General features: G+C 36.4%; 1 protein-coding gene across 4 annotated transcripts in view; it reads left to right on the plus strand.

Moving 5' to 3' along the window:
- The window catches only part of NEDD4 (NEDD4 E3 ubiquitin protein ligase), a 145,974-nt gene that overhangs the window by 74,698 nt on the left and 49,486 nt on the right, over positions 1-21,790 (plus strand). For all 4 annotated transcript variants that reach the window (XM_019968787.2, XM_070797500.1, XM_070797499.1 and 1 more), the window contains 2 exons: positions 19,373-19,423; positions 21,058-21,119. In XM_019968787.2, the coding sequence (XP_019824346.2) occupies positions 19,373-19,423; positions 21,058-21,119 (113 nt within the window). The remainder of the gene's footprint in view (positions 1-19,372; positions 19,424-21,057; positions 21,120-21,790) is intronic.

A 21,790-nucleotide genomic window follows, 5' to 3' on the forward strand; every position in this document is an offset into this window, starting at 1 on the left:
AAGAAAAATTTGGTTTTAAAGAAATCCACTGAGTTCTTATTTTCTAAAACAACAGTAACCCACATCTTCTTCCCCCCACCCCATTTTCACTGATACTTTATTTTCTTCGGTAAACATTATATGAGCTTTTAGCTCTTAGAGAAACTTAAAAATCTATTTATAGATCTGCTAAAGTACACTTGATCAGATAAATAGGTAGTCAAATTATAAGAATAATCAGTTTCTACTTCTGAATTATGAAAACTTAGAGTTGTTTATTTCAAAAAGTGAATATTATTAGAGAAAATATTTCATCCTACCACTGTATAGATACTGTTGTACCAAGGTTTACGAAAAAAAGAAGAGGAAAAATCTTTGGGGGTATCATTTGATAATTAATTATTTTCTTGTTCTTGAGAGCTATTTTTGGCCAGTCCCTTTAGGTTTTGTCCAAATGTGTTCATTTTGCTGACAATCAACCTTTGAAAATATTTGCCAGCCACTGTACATTTTTTGTGCTTAACATTATTTTAATACTATTTGCTGATGATTAGGGAAAATGCAGTTGAAACGGCAGATCAAGATCAAAAAGCAGATTTTGCTTTTTAAATGGCTTTTGTTGTGAACACACAAAAGAATAGAAGACATCCTCCCAACTTTTGATAGGCCTATCAAAATAACATGTAAAATAACATATAAAAATATATCAAATAACATATAAATATATGTATATAATGATTTGAATTGTAGAAGAGTTGAAATGATTTTAGCTTCAAGGCTGTTTGCTCATGAATCAAGGGAGTTTGCAAGAGGATCACTTCATTCAAGTAGTCTACAAACTGAAAACTTTGATATATTCTGAATTGTCACCCGTGTTCTCCAGACTCACTAAGTACTAGCTGTTGTTTAATACACTGAAGAAAAGTATTTAATACAAAGTTAAGGGACTTGTAAATTTCAGATTCAGTTACCTTTAAAGATGATTAAATCAGAATCTGGAGCAGTTAACCTAACAATGAGCTAAATAACTTCTTAGCTATGTGTATGGCATTATAGGCTCAGTACCATATGGCAAAATTCAGGAATTATTTTTAACCTTCTTTTTAAACATTGTTTAAACATTCTTGGAGGATCCTGGTAGGCTGCAGTCCATGGGGTCGCTAAAAGTTGGACACGACTGAGCGGCTTCACTTTCACTTTTCACTTTCATGCATTGGAGAAGGAAATGGCAACCCACTCCAGTGTTCTTGCCTGGAGAATCCCAGGGACAAAGGAGCCTGGTGGGCTGCAGTCCATGGGGTCGCACAGAGTCGGACACGACTGAAGCGACTTAGCAGCAGCAGCAGCAAACATTCTTAGATTATATTTAAACTATTAAGTGGAGTAGTTTTATCTGAATCTAAGTTTATGTATCAGAGAAGGCAATGGTACCCCACTCCAGTACTCTTGCCTGGAAAATCCCATGGACGGAGGAGCCTGGTGGGCTGCAGTCCATGGGGTCGCTAAGGGTCGGACACGACTGAGCGACTTCACTTTCACTTTTCACTTTCATGTATTAGAGAAGGAAATGGCAACCCACTCCAGTGTTCTTGCCTGGAGAATCCCAGGGACAAAGGAGCCTAGTGGGCTGCCATCTATGGGGTTACACAGAGTTGGACACGACTGAAGCTTTAGCAGCAGCAGCAGCAGCAAGTTTATGTAAGTTGTGAATTTCACCTTTCATGGATATATTTCAATTTGAGGATATTGGAGATTGATTCTACTTTTGTGGGACTTGAGTAATAGAGACGCAAGCCTAATACACTGTCTGACAAACTTTACCAACTATGCAGATTCCAAGAGATATATTCTGTAGACCAAGGATGGGAGCGTAGCTTCCAGACGGTAGAGGGGAAAAAAGGTCAGAACAGTTTGGGAAGGCTGAGACCAAGTGTAGGGAAAAGTCTGCACCATGTCTTCACGAGGAAGACAACGTCTCACAACCGGAAGAAAATATAGTTCAATCCCTGGGGCAGAAGATGATCCAAGAAAATGATCCAAGCCATAGTCAAAGCAATGAGAAACACGGGCAGGGAATCAGTAAACCCTACAGGCCAGGCATTACCAAGTTATCACACTGATAGATAAATTGAAGTCCAGGTTGAAGAAGATAGTCAGATTGCTGAAAGTAGAATAGGTCATTTAACCTTGTTGATTACTGCTCCAACACTGTTCAATGTACTGACCCTCTTGAAATGGGCAAGCAGGAATTGAGTCTATTTCCCGAACAGGCAAAGGAAATCTGATACTTATTTTGATATCATTGTATTTCCTGTCACATTGCTGATTAAGATTCATAATGCTAGAACTATTACTCTTTTCTTCCTGGTAAGTTCTCTCCACATCATAGAGTACTTCTTCAGATCTAAAGAGTTAGTTTTTTACAAAGGAAGAATTAATTGACATAAAAATGACATAATTTTCTAGTAAGTCTGGCCCATTTCAATTTTTAATGCTAATAATTTATAATTTATCTCTAATATTACATACCTATAAAAGCAAGGTACATTGGGATATAACAAAGAATAAAAATTTTCATTAATCTCTCTCTCATATAATCCATGGAATTCTGTACTTTTCCTTGACAGTTTTTACACATATTTTATTTATGTGTGTCAACATGTAGGACTGTACCTCCATGAGATCAAGAACATTTTCCACACTTATTATGGAGCCTGACTATAGAAGTCAGTCACTAACATTTGTTGACCTCATAAAATTTATGCTCTAGTTAGAGTAGAAGAGAGCTCTAATACAGATGTTAAAAGATACAAAGTAGAGTAGAATTGGGCTTCCCTGCTGGCTTAGTGGTAAACAATCTGCCTGCCTGTGCAAGAGACGCAGGTTCGATCCCTGGGTTGGGAAGATCCCCTGGAGAAGGAAATGGCAACATACTCAGTATTCTTTCCTGGAAAATCCCATGAACAGAAGAGGCAAAGAGTCATTCACGACTTAGAGACTAAACAACAAGAGAGTAGAATTACAGAGAAGGAAATGAGCAATTTAATCTCATAAAGAAAAATTTGGGGATTGATATGTACACACTATCATAATTAAAATAGATAATAAACAAGGACCTACTGTATAGCACAGGGAACTCTGCTCAAAATCTGTAATAACCTAAAATGGGAAAAGAATTTGAAAAAGAATAGATACATGTATATATATAACTGAATCACTCTGCTATATGCCTGAAACTGGCACAACACTGTTAATCAACTATAATAGAAAAAAAAATTTTTTTTTAAATGGCTTTGAACAGGGCCTCATAAGGAGGTAGGATTTTTTTTAAATTGAAGTATAATTGCTTCACAGTGTTGTGTTAGTTTCTTCTGTACAATGAAGTGAATCAGCTATACGTATACATACATCCCCTCCCTCTTGGACTTCCCTCCCCACCCAGTCCCACCCATCTAGATCATCACAGAGCACCAAGCTGAGCTCCCCATACTATACAGCAGGTTATATCTCTTTTACACATGATAGTATATATACACCAATCACAATCTCCCAATTCATCCCACCCTCCCATTCCCCTGCTGTGTCCACATGTCCTTTCTCTACATCTACGTCTCTATTCGTCTCTATTCCTGCCCTGCAAATAGGTTCATCTGTACCATATTTTTAATGATAGTTCTTTATGTATTTATTTTTTTTACTGTTTTAAAGTTTATTTTTAACTGGAGGATAATTGCTTTACAGTGTTGTGTCGGTTTCTGCCATACATCAGCACGAGTCAGCCATAGGTATACATATGTCCCCTCCCTCTTGAACCTCCTCCCCATCTCCCGCCACATCCCACCCCTCTAAGTGGTCATAGAGTACCAGTTTGTTCTCCCTGTGTCATTCAGCAAATTCCTACTGGCTATCTATTTTCCATATGGTAATTCATGTTTTGATGCTGCTCTCTGTATTTATCCCACCCTCTTCTTTCCCTGTTGTGTCCACAAGTCTGTTCTCTGTGTCTGCTACTCTCTTGCTTCCCTGCCAGTAGGCTCATCAGTACCATTTTTCTAGATCCCACTTATGTGTATTAATATATGATATTTGTTTCTCTCTCTGACTTACTTCAGTTTGTAAACAGGCTCTTGGTTTATCCATCTCATTAGACTCAAATTAGACTCAAATTTGTTCCTTTTTATGAGTAATAGTCCTTTCGATGTATGTAACACATCTTCTTTCTCCGTTCATCTGTTGATGGACATTTAGGTTGCTTCTATGACCTAGCTATTGTAAACAGTGCTGCAGTGAACATTAGGGTACATGTGTCTTTTTGAATTATGGTTGGTTTTCTCAGGGAATATAACCTGTAGTAAGATTCCTGGGTCATATGACAGTTCTATTTTTAGTTTTTGAAGGAAACTCCGTACTGTTTTCCATAGTGACTGTATCAGTTTACATTCCTACCAACAGTACAAGAGGGTTCCCTTTTCACCACACTCTTTCCAGCATTTATTGTTTGTCGCGTTTCTTGATGGCAGCCATTCTGACTGGTGTGAAGTGATACTTCATTGTAGTTTTGATTTGCATTTCAGGAGGTTGGGTTTATATAAGCAGAGGGAGAAAGAAATTTTCCAGGAAGTTGAGGGGAGTTTGAGAGGGCAAAATACTGAATTTGTTCAGCACAAGCATGAAAACTCAACTGGGAGTCTTGTGTTAATAGATGAGACTGTAAGGTAGATTAGAAAAACAAAAATAGAAGACCTAAGTCTGTCTGGAATCTCTATCCAGATGAGTGCTTGTGGTCAACCTCAGCACAGGGATGGCGCTGAATGTTTTGTTTTTTAATATTTAAATGTTTTATTTTTAAATATTTAATTTTGATTTTTTTAATATTTTAACATTTTTAAATGTTCCTCATCAGTTTGTAAGATACCTTTGTAAAACCCATCCCATTGACTAATACATTTGTATAATGCCACATGCTATTCCACATTCTTGGAATGTCACAATGTATACTAGTAAAGTTCCTAAAGTCTTACAGGAAATAAACTTCAGAACTTTGTTTAACCAAATGTTCCCCAATCATGTGACCACCTCTGAAGTCTTTTAGTATCCAGCAGATCCTTTATTTCTCAGAACACCCTTGAAAATGATGTTTCTATGATAGAAAGCCTTCAAAGATTTTGAAAAGAGCATTGCCATCATTAGAAAATATGTTTTTATTTATACATTTTAAGCCGAAAAGAAATGCAGCTATATAGATCCCTGACTCCGTGTGCTTCTTTTAGAGGATTTCTCTTCTGTGTTATCTCTAAGTGCTGTTTACATTGTGTGTTATCTTAAAATTACCAAGTCCATTTGGATGTAGGCAGGATAAAAACAGATAAATTTAAATGCCCAGCTCATTCATTTTCAGCTGTTACCAATCACTGTTCACTTGTCTTGGTTTTCAGGACAAAATCCAGAAATTGAATTGAGTAGAGATGTGGTTCTCTAGGTGTGACTAAAAGGTCTTGTAGATCTTCATAGAAACGTTCAACTTCAGCTTCTTTAGCGTTACTGGTTGGAGCACACAGGCTTGGATCACCGTGATATTGAATGGTTTGCCTTGGAAACGAACAGAGATGATTCTGTCGTTTTTGAGATTGCATCCAAGTACTGCATTTCGGACTCTTTTGTTGACCATGATGGCTACTCCATTTCTTCTACAGGATTCCTGCCCACAGTAGTAGATATTATGGTCATCTGAGTTAAATTCACCCATTCCAGTCCATTTTAGTTCGCTGATTCCTAGAATGTCGACGTTCACTCTTGCCATCTCCTGTTTGACCACTTCCAATTTGCCTTGATTCATGGACCTGACATTCCAGCTTCCTATGCAGTATTGCTCTTTATAGCATTAGACCTTGCTTCTATCACCAGTCACATCCACAACTGGATATTGTATTTGCTTTGGCTCCATCCCCTCATTCTTTCTGGAGTTATTTCTCCACTGATCTCCTGTAGCATATTGGGCACCTACTGATCTGGGGAGTTCCTCTTTCAATAGCCTATCATTTTGCCTTTTCATACTGTTCATGGGGTTCTCAAGGCAAGAATACTGAAGTGGTTTGCCAAACCTTCTGCAGTGGACCACATTCTGTCAGACCTTTTAGAACTAACACCCAAAAAAGATGTCCTTTTCATTATAGGGGACTGAAATGCAAAAGTAGGAAGTCAAGAAACGCCTAGAGTAACAGGCAAATTTGGCCTTGGAGTACAGAATGAAGCAGGGCAAAGGCTAATAGAGTTTTGCCAAGAGAACGCACTGGTCATAGCAAACACCCTCTTCCAACAACACAAGAGAAGACTACACATGGACATCACCAGATGGTCAACACCAAAATCAGATTTATTATATTATTTGCAGCCAAAGATGGAGAAGCTCTATACAGTCAGCAAAAACAAGACCGGGAGCTGACTGTGGCTCAGATCATGAACTCCTTATTGCTAAATTCAGACTTAAATTGAAGAAAGTAGGGAAAACCACTAGACCATTCAGGTATGACCTAAATCAAATTCCTTATGATTATACAGTGGAAGTAAGAAATAGATTTAAGGGCCTAGATCTGATAGACAAAGTACCTGATGAACTATGGACAGAGGTCCATGACATTGTACAGGAGACAGGGATCAAGACCATCCTCATGGAAAAGAAATGCAAAAAACCAAAATGGCTGTCTGAGGAGGCCTTACAAATAGCTGTGAAAAGAAGAGAAACGAAAAGCAAAGGAGAAAAGGATAGATATAAGCATCTGAATGCAGAGTTCCAATGAATAGCAAGGAGAGATAAGAAAGCCTTCCTCAGTGATCAATGCAAAGAAATAGAGGAAAACAACAGCAATGGAAAGACTAGAGATCTCTTCAAGAAAATTAGAGATACCAAGGGAACATTTCATGCAAAGATGGGCTCGATAAAGGACAGAAATGGTATGGACCTAACAGAAGCAGAAAATATTAAGAAGAGGTGGCAAGAATACACAGAAGAACTGTACAAAAAAGATCTTCACAACCCAGATAATCACGATGGAGTGATCATTCACCTAGAGCCAGACATCCTGAAATGTGAAGTCAAGTGGGCCTTAGAAAGCATCACTATGAACAAAGCTAGAGGAGGTGATGGAATTCCAGTGGAGCTATTCCAAATCCTGAAAGATGATGCTGTGAAAGTGCTGCACTCAATATGCCAGCAAATTTGGAAAACTCAGCAGTAGCCACAGGACTGGAAAAGGTCCATTTTCATTCCAATCCCAAAGAAAGGCAATGCCAAAGAATGCTCAAACTACCGCACAGTTGCACTCATCTCACATGCTAGTGAAGTAATACTCAAAATTCTCCAAGCCAGGCTTCAGCAATATGTGAACCGTGAACTTCCTGATGTTCAAGCTGGTTTTAGAAAAGGCAGAGGAACCAGAGACCAAATTGCCAACATCCGCTGGATCATCAAAAAGCAAGAGAGCTCCAGAAAAACATCTATTTCTGCTTTATTGACTATGCCAAAGTCTTTGACTGTGTGGATCACAATAAACTGTGGAAAATTCTGAAAGAGATGGAAATACCAGACCACCTGACCTGCCTCTTGAGAAATCTGTATGCAGGTCAGGAAGCAACAGTTAGAACTGGACATGGAACAACAGACTGGTTCCAAATAGGAAAAGGAGTACGTCAAGGCTGTATATTGTCACCCTGTTCATTTAACTTATATGCAGAGTACATCATGAAACATGCTGGGCTGGAAGAAGCACAAGCTGGAATCAAGATTGCCGGGAGAAATATCAATAACCTCAGATATGCAGATGACACCTCCCTTATGGCAGAAAGTGAAGAGGAACTAAAAAGCCTCTTGATGAAAGTGAAAGAGGAGAGTGAAAAAGTTGGCTTAAAGCTCAACATTCAGAAAACAAAGATCATGGCATCCGGTCCCATCACTTCATGGGAAATAGATGGGGAAGCGGTGGAAACAGTGTCAAACTTTATTTTTAGGGCCTCCAAAATCCCTGCAGATGGTGATTGCAGCCATGAAATTAAGACACTTACTCCTTGGAAGAAAAGTTATGACCAACCTAGATAGCATATTCAAAGGCAGAGACATTACTTTGCCAACAAATGTTCGTCTAGTCAAGGCTATGGTTTTTCCAGTGGTCATGTATGGATGTGAGAGTTGGACTGTGAAGAAAGCTAAGTGCCGAAGAATTGATGCTTTTGAACTGTGGTGTTGGAGAAGACTCTTGAGAGTCCCTTGGACTGCAAGGAGATCCAACCAGTCCATTCTAAAGGAGACCAGTCCTGGGTGTTCATTGGAAGGACTGAGGCTGAAACTCCAATACTTTGGCCACCTCATGCGAAGAATTGACTCACTAGAAAAGACCCTGATGCTGGGAGGGATTGGGGGCAGGAGGAGAAGGGGAATACAGAGGATAAGATGGCTGGATGACATCACCGACTCAATGCACAAGAATTTGGGTGAACTCCGGGAGTTGGTGATGGACAGGGAGGCCTGGCGTGCTGCGATTCATGGGGTTGCAAAGAGTCTGACACGACTGAGTGACTGAACTGAACTGAACTGAACTGAGGAGTGACTACTGGATTGGCTGTCTGAGTATCACTTAAGAGGAAGGAGGCAGTGATCTATCTTTAAAAAGCCCTCCAGGTGATTCTGGCAGTGATCTATCTTTAAAAAGCCCTCCAGGTGATTCTGACACTCTGAGCTTTGAAAACATCTTGAATGGACTAACTCAACCCGAAACTTTGGAAAGTGTTAGGTTGGAAACAGAAGCATCTTGACTGCTTTCTCAACTGTCACAGCTTCATTGATCCATTTTAAAAGGATGATATTAGTTCATCTTCTAGAACTTAACTCATTTTTAAATTAAATATCTGAGATTTTACACAGCTCTTTGGTTTCTTAGATTTATAGTCAATATATCTTTCTCAACATTGACAGCCATTTGCTAGTTTCTCATTTAAACTACAGGTACAGTTCTCTAGGGAATATTAGCTTCCATCTTCTCAAATGTTTGCCTTTTTTCTTTCCCTGGTAGCTTGGCAGACATTCCTAGAAAGAAAAGAAGTAGTATCATAATTTATTGAAGCTCAAAAGAGTGAATCTCTGTGTCTATTTTTAATCAAGAATGAATGTTTTTCTCTCTGAAAGGAAGATCCTTACCCCTTTTATGAGTTGTCTAGCTGTGGGTGTTTCCTCATTGAATTATAACTTTATATATTTTGTCCTCTTATTTTCCTTTGTTTAGAAATGCAAATGCGAAACTATGGGAAAAATTGATGAGCCCTTCATCTCTTTTGAAGGAGGGGAAGTTGTAATAAATGCAAAACCTTCTTCACTCCTTTAGTTCTCTGGTTTAGGGACATACATACAATGTAAATTGCTTATAAAATTAGGTTAGATATATTAAAATTTAATTTTGAAAATTATTATGAAATCCTGTTTATGCCTAATATGTAGTACAACCTGATAACTGTTTACTCCTGCTTTAGATGCCTTCTCTTCTATACCATATGCTGTTTATTTAATGTTTATTTTATAATTAATTTTTTTATATAGTTGCTTTTCAACATTGTATTCATTTCTGCTGCATAGAAAAGTGAATCAGCTATATATATGCACATATCCTCCTTTTTTTTTTTTTTAAATTTTCTTCCCATTTAGGTCACCACAGAGCACTGAGTGGAGTTCTGTAAGCTATACAATACTGTATTTTTAAAATGGTTTTTGTTTGAAAAGCCTCACAGTAAATTACAAACTACATTTCAAAGGATGTAAAGATAGAGGAACAGGTCAAGGTAAATCTTCAGCTTTCACAAGTCTGCAAAGATTCTAGAGTCCTCCAAAGAAACTGAAATTCAGAGGAGGAAAATTCAAAGTGAAACTAATTTAGACAGTGGCTTCCCTGGACTCCCTTCCTACCCCCATCTGTTAGGTTAAAATCCCTTTTAAAATTTGAGAGTTGCTAAAGGCTGTAGGATGCAAGTACTGAAATTTTCAAGCAGTATGAAGCTATTATCAAAGAACAAGTACAGTTTGTGTCTTACAGTTAAATCTGCCAGACAGGCTGGCTAGCCAGAGCAAGTCACGAGTTTGGTGTGGTGAGTGTTTGCTTTAAGCAAAGACATCCAGTCTCCACAGCACTGTGATTTTATAGCATAGATCAGATTATACTGTTTGTTTAGCTAACACCATTTTCCCCTCAACATACTAAAAACGATTAAATCAATAAATCTTGAACTTCCAGAAAGATGTGTAAAATAAGCAGATCATAATATAGAGTGAGTCAGTAAGAGGGAAAGTAGAAACTGTAAAAAGTGAAGGAAACAGCAGTTTTACTTACTAAGATTTGTATGTATGAGAAAATAGTTAAGTTGAATTTAGCATGATTTTCATAATCCTTGTTTAATTATAATATTTAGGATGTGGTATACATTCATATAGTATGAATTTTGAGAGTAAGGATATTCATTAAAAATAATAGTTTTATAAAATTTTGAAAGCAGGAAATATATGGTTTCTTGTTTTTTTTAAAAAACACTGTAAATGAGTCCATTCATAAACGTTCTGCTTATTTTTCTCAGAGATTCACATGTGCTAATATCCTCTGTGTCAAAATATTGACTTTTCATGTGTTCAAATCAAGAAAACATTTATCCTCTTAAGATAAATAGTAGAATGAGAGTTTAAATTTTACCTTATACAAAGAGGTTTTTAGATAATTTCACTTTAGTGTCTCAGGTTCAGAGTTTTAAATTCTACTCTTCTCTTTTGTGATCTCTGAAATAATTCTTGATCTGTTGCAATATAATCAATCATGGCTTGAGCCTTTTATAGATAGGAATTTGTTTCTTTTTCACTGCCTGCCCCAGTTAATTTTTTTTAGGCTATTAGTGATCTCTGCAGAAGAATCATGACATTTTCGCATAGAAAATTTGAAAGCTGCTGTGTGAAGACAGTAGTTATTGAGCAAGATATTCATGTAAATGCAAACTATCTTAAATCTTTTATCTTGATCTTATCTTTGAAAACTTACATGTGCTTTTCAGTTTACTCAGGACACTACTTCCTTCTGTAACATCCAGTCAGTCATTGAGATCTGCTTCCATTTCAGATTAGTTCAGGTTAGTTTAGTGTAGTATTTATTATTATACAAAATAAAAATTATCTTGGGTATATATGAAAAATTATAAATACAACTTTATTTGTTGAAGCATTGCTTGTGTGTGTATGCTCAGTTGTGTTCAACTCTTTGGGACTCCACCAGGCTCCTCTGTCCATGGAATTTTTCAGCCAAGAATCCTGGAGTGGGTTGCCATTTCCTATTCCAGGGGATCTTCCTGATCAGGGGACCTTCCCAACCCAGGGATAGAACCCACATCTCTTGTATCTCTTGCAATGGCAGTTGGATTCTTTACCACTGTGCCACCTGGGAAGCCCTGGGCAAAAGACAGAAACAACCTAAATATCTGAACTAGCTAAATAAGTTTCAGTATTCCATACATTGGCATATACTATATCCCCATCAAATATGTAAAATATCTCTTTGTGGACCAAGATTGGACAAGGCGTTAGAGATATTGAAGAGCAAAAAATCAAGATACATAAGAGTGTATCAGAGATCACTCTGAATGGTTTCAGACACACCAAACACAAAAAATAACAGCTATTTTCTCTGGGTGGACAGAGTGTAGAGTTAGATGGATGGAGGCTAGGAATTTTTTTCTTTTAATTTTGTACCCTGTGTGTGTTGTTTTAAAATGAACTTGAAAAATTATCTTGATTATAAATTGCTGATAATAGACTTGATGATAGCTAAATCTGAAAATTGAAACTATGTTATATTTAATACCAGGGGTAAAGTTCATTTTTAGTGATTAAAATGTATGATTGAAATGAAAAGTTGGATATTACAGCAGAAAACTTTGGCTCTGTTGCTTGGCTCTGATTATAAGGAAGTGATTCTTCCTTTAATATTTTGCTCTGTACAGTAGATTTACCCTGGGAAGTTATCTGTAACTCAGATTTAGTAGAAACACTTTTTAAAGCCAAGTATTCTTCAAAGCTATGACACTTTAACATACCTGTTTTTAAAATTTTGACTTTTTTTTTATAACGTTAGTTTCTTGTAAAGCAGAGCATTCAGCAGCTCTGCAGGTTTATCAGAGTTAATGTTTGTCTTGATAAACTTAGAGCCATGTATATAGTTCTAATTGAAGTTTTGCAAAAATAGCAATTTGGATTTTTATCTTTTAATATTACAAAAATTGTTCTAAGAGATTAAAATTTGTATCTTTAGATATTGGAAAAAGTGTTTTTTGCTGACTAAACTGTACCCTAGATGGTTGTTTAAAATCACCTGCTGTTCTAAATTCTTTCTCAGATTTTCAGGCATTCTTAAATGACTTCTGTTTTACCAAATGCAAATTTGCTTTATGAAGTGAGCTGTATGCAGTTCAATATAGGAAATAATTCTTACAAAGAAAGGCTTGAATATTCAGTTTGGAACAATTGGTTGGCTAGGGAAACATTAATGAACATCACAGACTGACTTGCCTTCATAGGAATGAATTTTAAACTATTGCTTTTTCTTTGTAAATGGAAAAAGAACCTCTAATTGTCCTATATTTATAGTAACCATATGTCCCAGACTTTCCAGGATAGTTCCAAGTTTTGTATTCTCCATCGCCTCAGACCATGCACATTGATTTTTAGTTTGGAAAATGTGTTCATTCTTCCAGTGTTAGAAATATGGTTCTTTGGGATCATTTCATTTTAAGTAGATGTTAAGAAGCTCATTTTAGATCACCTCTTTTAAAGAAGGAAGATTTGTTGCAAGAACTTTCTAAAATGCATTTTTACATATCAGAAATACTTGAGACAGGGAACGTTTCAGGATATGGAATTTTTTGCTCTATGCTCTTATTCACACAGTGCAATCAGTGAAAAAAGGAATATGGGATAAGATGTTTTCTTTCTGTCCCACAGTGACCAGGCACTGCCTCTGTAATGGAGACTGAATCTCTAGGAAAGATTTATAATAACAAAGAGGTTTTAAGAACTAAGGAGCACAATAAACATGAAAATGTGCTCAGCAGAGATATCACTTCACACCTTCTAGGAGGGCTGTATCAAAAAGATAGATAATAATAAGTATTGGCAAGGATATAGAGAAATCAAAAACCTTCCTACAGTACTGATGGGAATGTAAAAGGTGCAACCACTTTGGAAAGTCTGGCAGTCCCTCAGAAGATTAAAGAGATACCAAATTACTCAGAAACTCTACTCCTAAGAATATACCCAAGAAAAATGAGATCATGTGTCAGTACTAAAACTTGTACTAGAATATTCATAACAGTCTGATTTATAATTGCCAAAAAATGGGAACAGTCCAAATTTAATCAACAGATAAACAATATGATATGTCCGTATAATGTAATATTTAGCAGTAAAAAAGAAATAAGTGCTGATACTTGCTACAACATGAATGAACCTTGAAAACATTTCTTGTAAGTGAAAGAAGCCAGTCATAAAGAACCTCATATGTAGGACTTCATTAATGTGAAATGTCCAGAATAGGTAAAGCCATAGAGACATAAAGTAGATTGGTGGTTGCCTGGGGCTAAAGAAAGAGGAGGGAAATGGGGAGTGACTACTGATAGATATGGATTTTCTTTTGGGGGTGATGAAAATGTTCTAAAATTGATTGCAAACTTTAAGTGGTTGAATTGTATAGGATATGAATTATATCTCAGTAAAGCCATTGTTTTTTAAAGTGGAGTGTCTTTTGCTCATTGGTTGAGACATTCTGTTTTATAGCAGTGGTTCTCAACCAGGGACAGTTTTGCTACCCAAAGGACATTTGGCAATGCCAGGAGACATTTTTGGTCATCACAACTGATGGAGGAGTGCTACTGGCATCTAATTGGTAGAGACCTCATGATGTCGTGAAGTTGCTCAGTAGTGTCCAACTCTTTGTGACCCCATGGACTGTAGCCCACCAGGCTCCTCCATCCATGGAATTTTCTAGGCAAGAGTACTGGAGTGGGTTGCCCTTTCAGGATGCTGCTAAACATCCTTCAGCGCATGGAACAGACCCCACAGCAACAAAAAGTTTATCTGCCTTATATTGTCAATAGTGCCCAAGTTAAGAAACCCTGTTCTCTATGTGTGTTACTCTAGTGATAAGGGACCACATCAATGTTTTTGAAGCACTAAAAGATCATGAATCATCAAACAGATAGATGCTCACTGAATTCAGTTTACTGTTGCCAGGGCTATTCAGTAAGACTAAATCCACCAAAAATGTTTTGTTTCTTTACCTGGTTAAGCCTAACCTATTAGATAATTCAGTTAACCAAAATATTTTATCCCTCAGTTATCCTGATTGAAATTTAACTGTATTTTGTTGTGTTTTACTTTGTTATTCATAGCTTCTTAAAGATCAAATTTATGGGATATAACATCTGCTTGCCATAAAAACAAAAAAAGAAATATACCACAGCATAGCCTTGAGGGTATCATTAAAGGCAACTTGTCCATTTCAAAAATTATCATCAGTTCATGTTCAAGAATAGGAATATGCCCCTAAACTAAGCTAATTTGCTAGGCTTTCTTCTCCAGTCATGCTTCTTTAATGGTATGTATCTATTTGAAATGTCCAAGGATGGGTCCATGGTAAAGAGAGCAGAAGTTTCATGATAATATCTAGCATTTCAAATATAATGGCTAACATTTATTGAATTCTTCAGTTCAGTTCAGTCACTCAGTCGTGTCCAACTCTTTGCGACCCCATGAATTGCAGCATGCCAGGCCTCCCTGTTTATCACCAACTCCTGGAATTCACTCAGACTCACGTCCATCGAGTCAGTGATGCCATCTAGCCATCTCATCCTCTGTCGTCCCCTTCTCCTCCTGCCCCCAATCCCTCCCAGCATCAGAGTCTTTTCCAATGAGTCAACTCTTCGCATGAGGTGGCCAAAGTACTGGAGTTTCAGCTTTAGCATCATTCCTTCCAAAGAAATCCCAGGGCTGATCTCCTTCAGAATGGACTGGTTGGATCTCCTTGCAGTCCAAGGGACTCTCAAGAGTCTTCTCCAACACCACAGTTCAAAAGCATCAATTCTTTGGCACTCAGCTTTCTTCACAGTCCAACTCTTACTGCCTACTATGTTTTATGCAAAGTACTTTGTGTATATTAAATAATTTAATCCTCACAAAACCCTGTTAGAGATTCTTTTTTCTTGTCTCCTGTCTTGAATCCTCTGCATCTTTCCTTACCATGTTGTACTCCCTCATTTTTGGCAAAATATATCTTCTATTACCTTAGAACACCAGTGTCTTTATTCTGCTTTCATTATTGGAAAAGATATTTTGGCTGGGTATAGAATTCTGTGCAGGATACTTTTTTTTTTTCCCTCTCAGAATTTTGAAAGCATTATTTCTTGTCTTTCAGTTTGGAGTATGATCTGTTTTGTATCTCTCAAAGCTCTTGGAATTTCTTTATCTCTGGTGCTTTGAAATGTCACAGTGATGTGCCTTGCTGTGGGTCTTTTCTTCAACCATTTTCCTTAATACTCAGTGAGGCCTTCCACTGTCAAAATTCATTTTCTTGAGTATAAGGAAAATTTCTTAAAATGCCTCTTTGATTATTCCTTCCCTGTATTTTTTTTTCTTTCTGGAATGCCTGCTACTTAGAAGTTGATGTTTAGAATTTATCCTGTAATTTCCTTACTTGGGGAATTCTGCAGTCTTTTTCTTTGATGTTTTAGTTCTGCTTTCTGAGAAATTTCTTTAACTCTAGCTTAAACATTTATTTTCAGATAATGTTTAATTCCCAAGAGTTCTTTCTTGTTTTTTAATTGCTTCTTTTTATATATATATAACTTTTTATCCTATTTGCTAGATGTTTGTCTCTTATCTCCAAGAACATTAGTTTTTCTCAAGTATTTCTCCTGCAGTCTGACTTAATTCTTATTCATTTGACTCCCTTCTTGCTGCTTGTTTTTTGGATTAGGTCTCTTATTTTTTTTCTTGTAAAAAACTTTCCTCAAATAGTTAATCATCTTTAACTGTCCATAATGTGTAAGATTCAGGGTTTTTGCCTGCTGATATGATTCATTGAGAAGTGCACCAACAGCATTTTTATAGTATTCTTACCAAAAAATGCATAACCTAAATTCAGCCATGAAGAAACAATACACAAACCCAAATTGAGGAATATCCTATAATTAGCCAGTACTCTTTTAAAATGTCAAGATTATGAATAACAAAGAGACTGAGGTACTTTCCAGATTAAGAAACTAAGGAGACATGGCAATTAAATGTAATGTATGATCCTAGATTGAACCCTGGACCAAGATTAGTATGATAGTTTGTGAAATTTGAGTAAGATCTGTAGATTAGTTAATGTTATTCCTGGTTTTTTTATGCAACTCAATAGCAAAAAGCAAACAATCCAATTTAAAAATGGACAAAGGATATAAATAGATGTTTTTCCAAAGAAGACATACATATGGCCAACAGACACCTGAAAAGATGTTCATTATAACTGATAAGGAAAAGGCAAATCAAAAGTATAATGAGATATATAATCTCACACACGTCATAATGCCTATTTTCAAAAAGACAAGTGCTAGTAACAAGTGCCACCAACAATGCCGAGATAAGGAACCCTTATGCACTGTTGGTGGGAATGTAAACTGGTACAGCCACTATGAAAAACAGTATGGAGATTTCTAAAAAAAATTGAAACTAGAACTGCCATATGATCTAGCCATTCCATTTTGGGGTATTTATCCAAAGAAGAAAAAAATACTCACTTGAAAAGATATATGCACTCTCATATTCAAAAACACACACACACACACCCCATGGAATATTATTCAGCCATAAGAACAGAATTAAATCTTGCCATTTGCAACACCATGGATGGACCTTGATGGCATTATGCAAAGTGAAATAACTCAGAGAAAGACAAATAATGTATGCTCTCACCTATATGTGGAATCTAAAAACAAAACAAGCAAAAACCAAGCTTATGCAGAAAAGATTGATGGTTGTCAGAGGCAGGAGATGAGGAGTCGGGTAAATCGGTAAAGGGAGTCAAAAGATACACACTCACAGTTTTAAAATAAATAAGTCTTGAGGACTTACTGTACAGCATGGTAACTATAGCTAATAATACTGTATCACATATTTTAAAGTTGCTGAGAGTAAATCTTAAAAGTTCTCATCATAAGAAGAAAAAGTCTGTAACTATGCATGGTGACCAATGTTAACTAATTTTGTAATGGTGATTATTTTGCAGTGTATACAAATATTGAATCATTATGTTGTACATCTGAAACTTAAAATGTTGCACGTCAGTTATTTCTCAATTTTTAAAAAATTAAGTATGTGGATGGATACATGCAAGAAAGTCTCAGAGAAGTTACTTAACGGTTAATCCTAGTTCCCCTGGGGAACTAAGATTGGAAGAGGAGGAACTAGGATCAGAGGGTCAAGGTTTTTGTAAGCCTGCATGTGTGCTAAGTTGCTTCAGTTGTGTCTGACTCTTTGCAACCCTATGGACTGTAACCTGACCCATCTCTTCTGTCCAAGGGAATTCTCCAGGCAAGAGTACTGAGTGGGTTGCCATGCCCTCCTCCAAGAGATCTTCCCGGCCCAGGGATCGAATCTGCATTTCTTCTGTCTCCCGCATGGCCAGACTGGTTCTTTACCACCAGTGCCACTCATAAATTGATTATGGGTGACAGATATTTACAGTCTGTTATATATATAGGGTTTTTTTTTTTTAACAATTAAACAAGCTTAAGAATAAAAGATTGAATAAACAGAACTGTTAATGAAGTGAAGTCACTCAGTCGTGTCCGACTCTTTGCGACCCCATGGATTGTGGCCTATCAGGCTCTTCTGTCCAAGGGATTTTCCAGGCAAGAGTGCCGGAGTGGACTGCCATTTCCTTCTCCAGGGGATCTTCCCAACCCAGGAATTGAACCCGGGTCTCCCGCATTGCTGGCAGACGCTTTACCATCTGAGCCACCAGGGGGTTTGCCTAGTTTTGATCATTGTGCTAGGGTTATGTGAGATGTTAATATTTGGAGAAGCTGGTGACTTTATTCTGAAAATATTTTTCTGCCTTATCTTCTTTCTCTGTCTCTCTCTTTTTCTCTTCTCTTTGCCTTCCCCCCTTCTCCTTTCTGGAACTTCACTGCCATATATATTACACTGCTTGGTATTTTACCACAAGTCCTCTTTTTTTATATTATGTAAATTCTATTGATGTATCTTTAGGTTCACAGAACTTTTCTCTAGTCATTTTCAATCATATGTTAAGCCGATCTACTGATCTTCAATTCCTATATTCTATTTATTAGTTATATATGTATTTCAAGCTATACATTTAACTCACTTTTATAATTCCTATTTCATTTTATATTTTTCATTTCTTTTATAGATTCCTCATATATTTGTTTATTTTGACCTTATTTTCCATTTTATGTCCTTGAACATCTCTGTAATAGTTACTTTTAATTTTCCTTTCTGCCAGTTCCAAGATCTGGATTATCTTGTTGTCTGTTTCTATTAATTACCTTTTGCTTCTGAGTCCTATTTTTCTATTTCTTAGTATGCTCAGTGACTTTTATTGTATATAAGACTGTGTAAGTGGCACATGATGAAGAAGACATTGAGTTTGATCATCTTTCCCTGAAAAGTGTTGATTTTTGTTGTAGCGGGTTGGTAACTGAATTCTAAATGCTAGCTTCCCTAGGAAAACATCAACTATGAAATCTATGCTGAGTTCTTTCAGCCTTTAGGAATTTGGGTGGAGTTTATACATAGATCTGGAGGGACTCTTATGGCTTCTTCCTTTTGGGAGTTGTCCCCCTCACTTTCCAGTTAGACTGTTGACTTTAAGTTTTCAGACTCCTCAATTGAGTAAGATTTCTGATTTCTCTGTGAGTTCCAGTCATTCAGATGAATTGTGGAGTACTGCCAGGTGAAAAGCCATATAAACAGGAATCCTACCTAGTACAGTTCATTCTTTCAAGGACTGACTCCTTTCTAGTTTCTGCTTGCTTTTGGTCATTCTGTGTTGCTTTCAAATAGTTGTTTAATATATTTTCAGAGTATATAGTTGTTATCTTCAGAAGGCTCAATGTAATTTAGTCTATTCTGCCATTACCAGAAGTTGTACCGTATCACCTTTTATTTTCCATTGATTTTTTCGTAAATATTTCATAGGGTTAAACAAAGAAACACAAAAAAACTTCTATATATTTTTATGAATGATGACAATAGCTATCAAAGTTTTCCAGAAAGATCAAGCATATTACTAATGTTATTTTTTTCTTTTTTCTTTGGTAGACAAGAGATGATTTCTTAGGTCAAGTGGATGTTCCTCTTTATCCATTACCGGTTGGTATAGATGTCCATGATTTTACATTCTAATGTTTATTCTTTTTATTTTAATAAATCCTTAACAGATACACAATATAGTAAATGTAAGTATTTGATTTGTAAAGTGTATACTGCTGTTAATTCTTGAGCCTCTTATTTTCTGAAAACATCTCAATTTTCCGTTTTAATTTTAAGATTCCCTTATATGAAACCCACTAAGAAATAGAGTCGGGAAGGGAACTGGGGGCAGATTGGAAATACTATATGTACGGCTGGGTCACTTTGCTGTGCATCTGAAAGTATCACAACATTGTTAATTGGATATATTCCAATATAAAATACAAATTTTAATTTTTTAAAAAAAGGCCTAAGTGAACTTAGAAGGTATGACAAGGGCCTGAATTTTTTTAAAAAAAGAAAGAAATAGAGAGCCCCTGAAGTTGGTTGACATCCTGAAAGCGTTGTTTGAGGGAGATCATTTTGAAAATATTTTACTGAAAAACTAGACTGGGGAAAGCTTAGTTTCACAGAAAGAAGTTGATCAATTACAACAACGTGGGCATGAAACTGAATATGGACCAACCATACAGCAACAGAAGAAAACAGATTCAGGAGATATTTCATTACGTGATATTATTGGACCAGGAGCTCCAGTTGAAAAAAGCAAAAGAAGCAGAAAGTAAAGATAATACATGTTGAACTTGGGAGATAAGGGTGGTATCTCAAGCAAAAAGAGTAGGAGGAAAGCCTTTTTTTTTTTTTTAAGATATGGTAAGTTTATTTTTGGCCGTATTGCATATCAGTTGAAAACAAGAAAAATGAAACTTAAAGCAGGCAACTGAAGAGGTATAAAAATAAATTGTGTAGGGAAAAGGGTCTGGAAGGATTGAGAGTTATCACTGCTGAGGTAACTGCAGAATCTCTGAGAAGGATGGGCTGTCCAAATGAGAGGGATGAAAGTGTTGAAGGCCAAACACTGAAAGTTCATCAGTGTGCTTCTGTCAGAGGAGAAAGAAGACAGACCAAGAGAATACAGAAAAGACCCAAGTGAAATGATGTCATGAGAATTTAAGAGTTTCTAGATGTAATGGGTAGTTTAACAATGTCAAATGCAGCAGAGAAGTAAAGAATAATAAAAACAAAGGGCTGCTGAACTTGGTAAGAAAGAGAAGTACTAATTCTTGATCAATCTTTTCAGATGTTTATTGTCTCTCTACAGTCTTTAGACATTGCAAACTTTTAATAATGAATTTAATCCAGTCTTATTTTCCAAGCTGCTTACTTTTTTTGTTCTAGAATTGCCTCTGTGGTCTAACCACGCCAACATTTTATTGAATACATACTCCATATTGTTTTGGGGCACAAATACACTAACCATTCTCTAGTGTTTTTCTGCTTTTACCCTCCTTTTGGCCTCACGAACACCTGCTCAGATAGTTTTATACTGACTTGTGCTGCCAGGAGCAATTCCTACAGGGCAGGAAGGTGAAAGTATTGTCAAACCACCAATTGTAACCATTTAATAAGCGAAATCTACTTTTTTCTGACTTCTAACTTCAATTATGCCTTAAGTCATAGTTTATGAATATTCTTGAAAAGTATATATTTTTGTTGTTATAGATATATCTTGAAAACCCACTGTTTTATTCTAGACAGAAAATCCAAGAATGGAGAGACCATATACATTTAAGGATTTTGTTCTTCATCCAAGAAGGTCAGTAAATATAAAATAATAGCTTATGAAGGTTTTTTAAAAATATCATTATACTTTACAGTAGCCCCTTTGGAAAATCAGTTTAAACCTTTGTAAATAAGTTACTTTTAAATATTAGTTTTTTAAAGCTTTATTGCTGTTTCTGATTAAAAAGTAATTTCTGGTGATCTAGTGGTTAAGACTTCGCCTACCAATGCAGGGGGTGCAGGTTTGACCTCTGATCAGGGAGCTAAGATCTCACATGCCTCACAGCCTAAAAACCATAACATAAAACAAAAGTAATATTATAACAAATTCAATAAGGGCTTTAAAAATGGTCCACATCAAAAAATCAAAAACAGTTATATATGCATAGTACAAAAATTCTGAAAATATAGAAAAGTGATCATACTCCTTTGGGAAAGACTTTTCTCTCTAATATTTATCAGACTAGAAGAATGAAATATGTCATTACTTTATATGTATTTTATATCTTATACTGTGTGTAATTTTGTCATACTGTGTTTTGAAAAATTGCAAACATCAGTTTATCTAAAAAAAAAATACCTAGGGAGTTCTCTGGTGGTCCAGCAGTTAGAACTCCATACTTTCACTGTCATAGCCCCGGTTCAGTCCCTGTAGGGGAACTAAGATCCCCTAAGCTGCATGGCACAGCCAAAAAAAAGAATCCA

This window comes from Bos indicus, chromosome 10 (assembly GCF_029378745.1).
Source record: "Bos indicus isolate NIAB-ARS_2022 breed Sahiwal x Tharparkar chromosome 10, NIAB-ARS_B.indTharparkar_mat_pri_1.0, whole genome shotgun sequence".
Taxonomy (NCBI): domain Eukaryota; kingdom Metazoa; phylum Chordata; class Mammalia; order Artiodactyla; family Bovidae; genus Bos; species Bos indicus.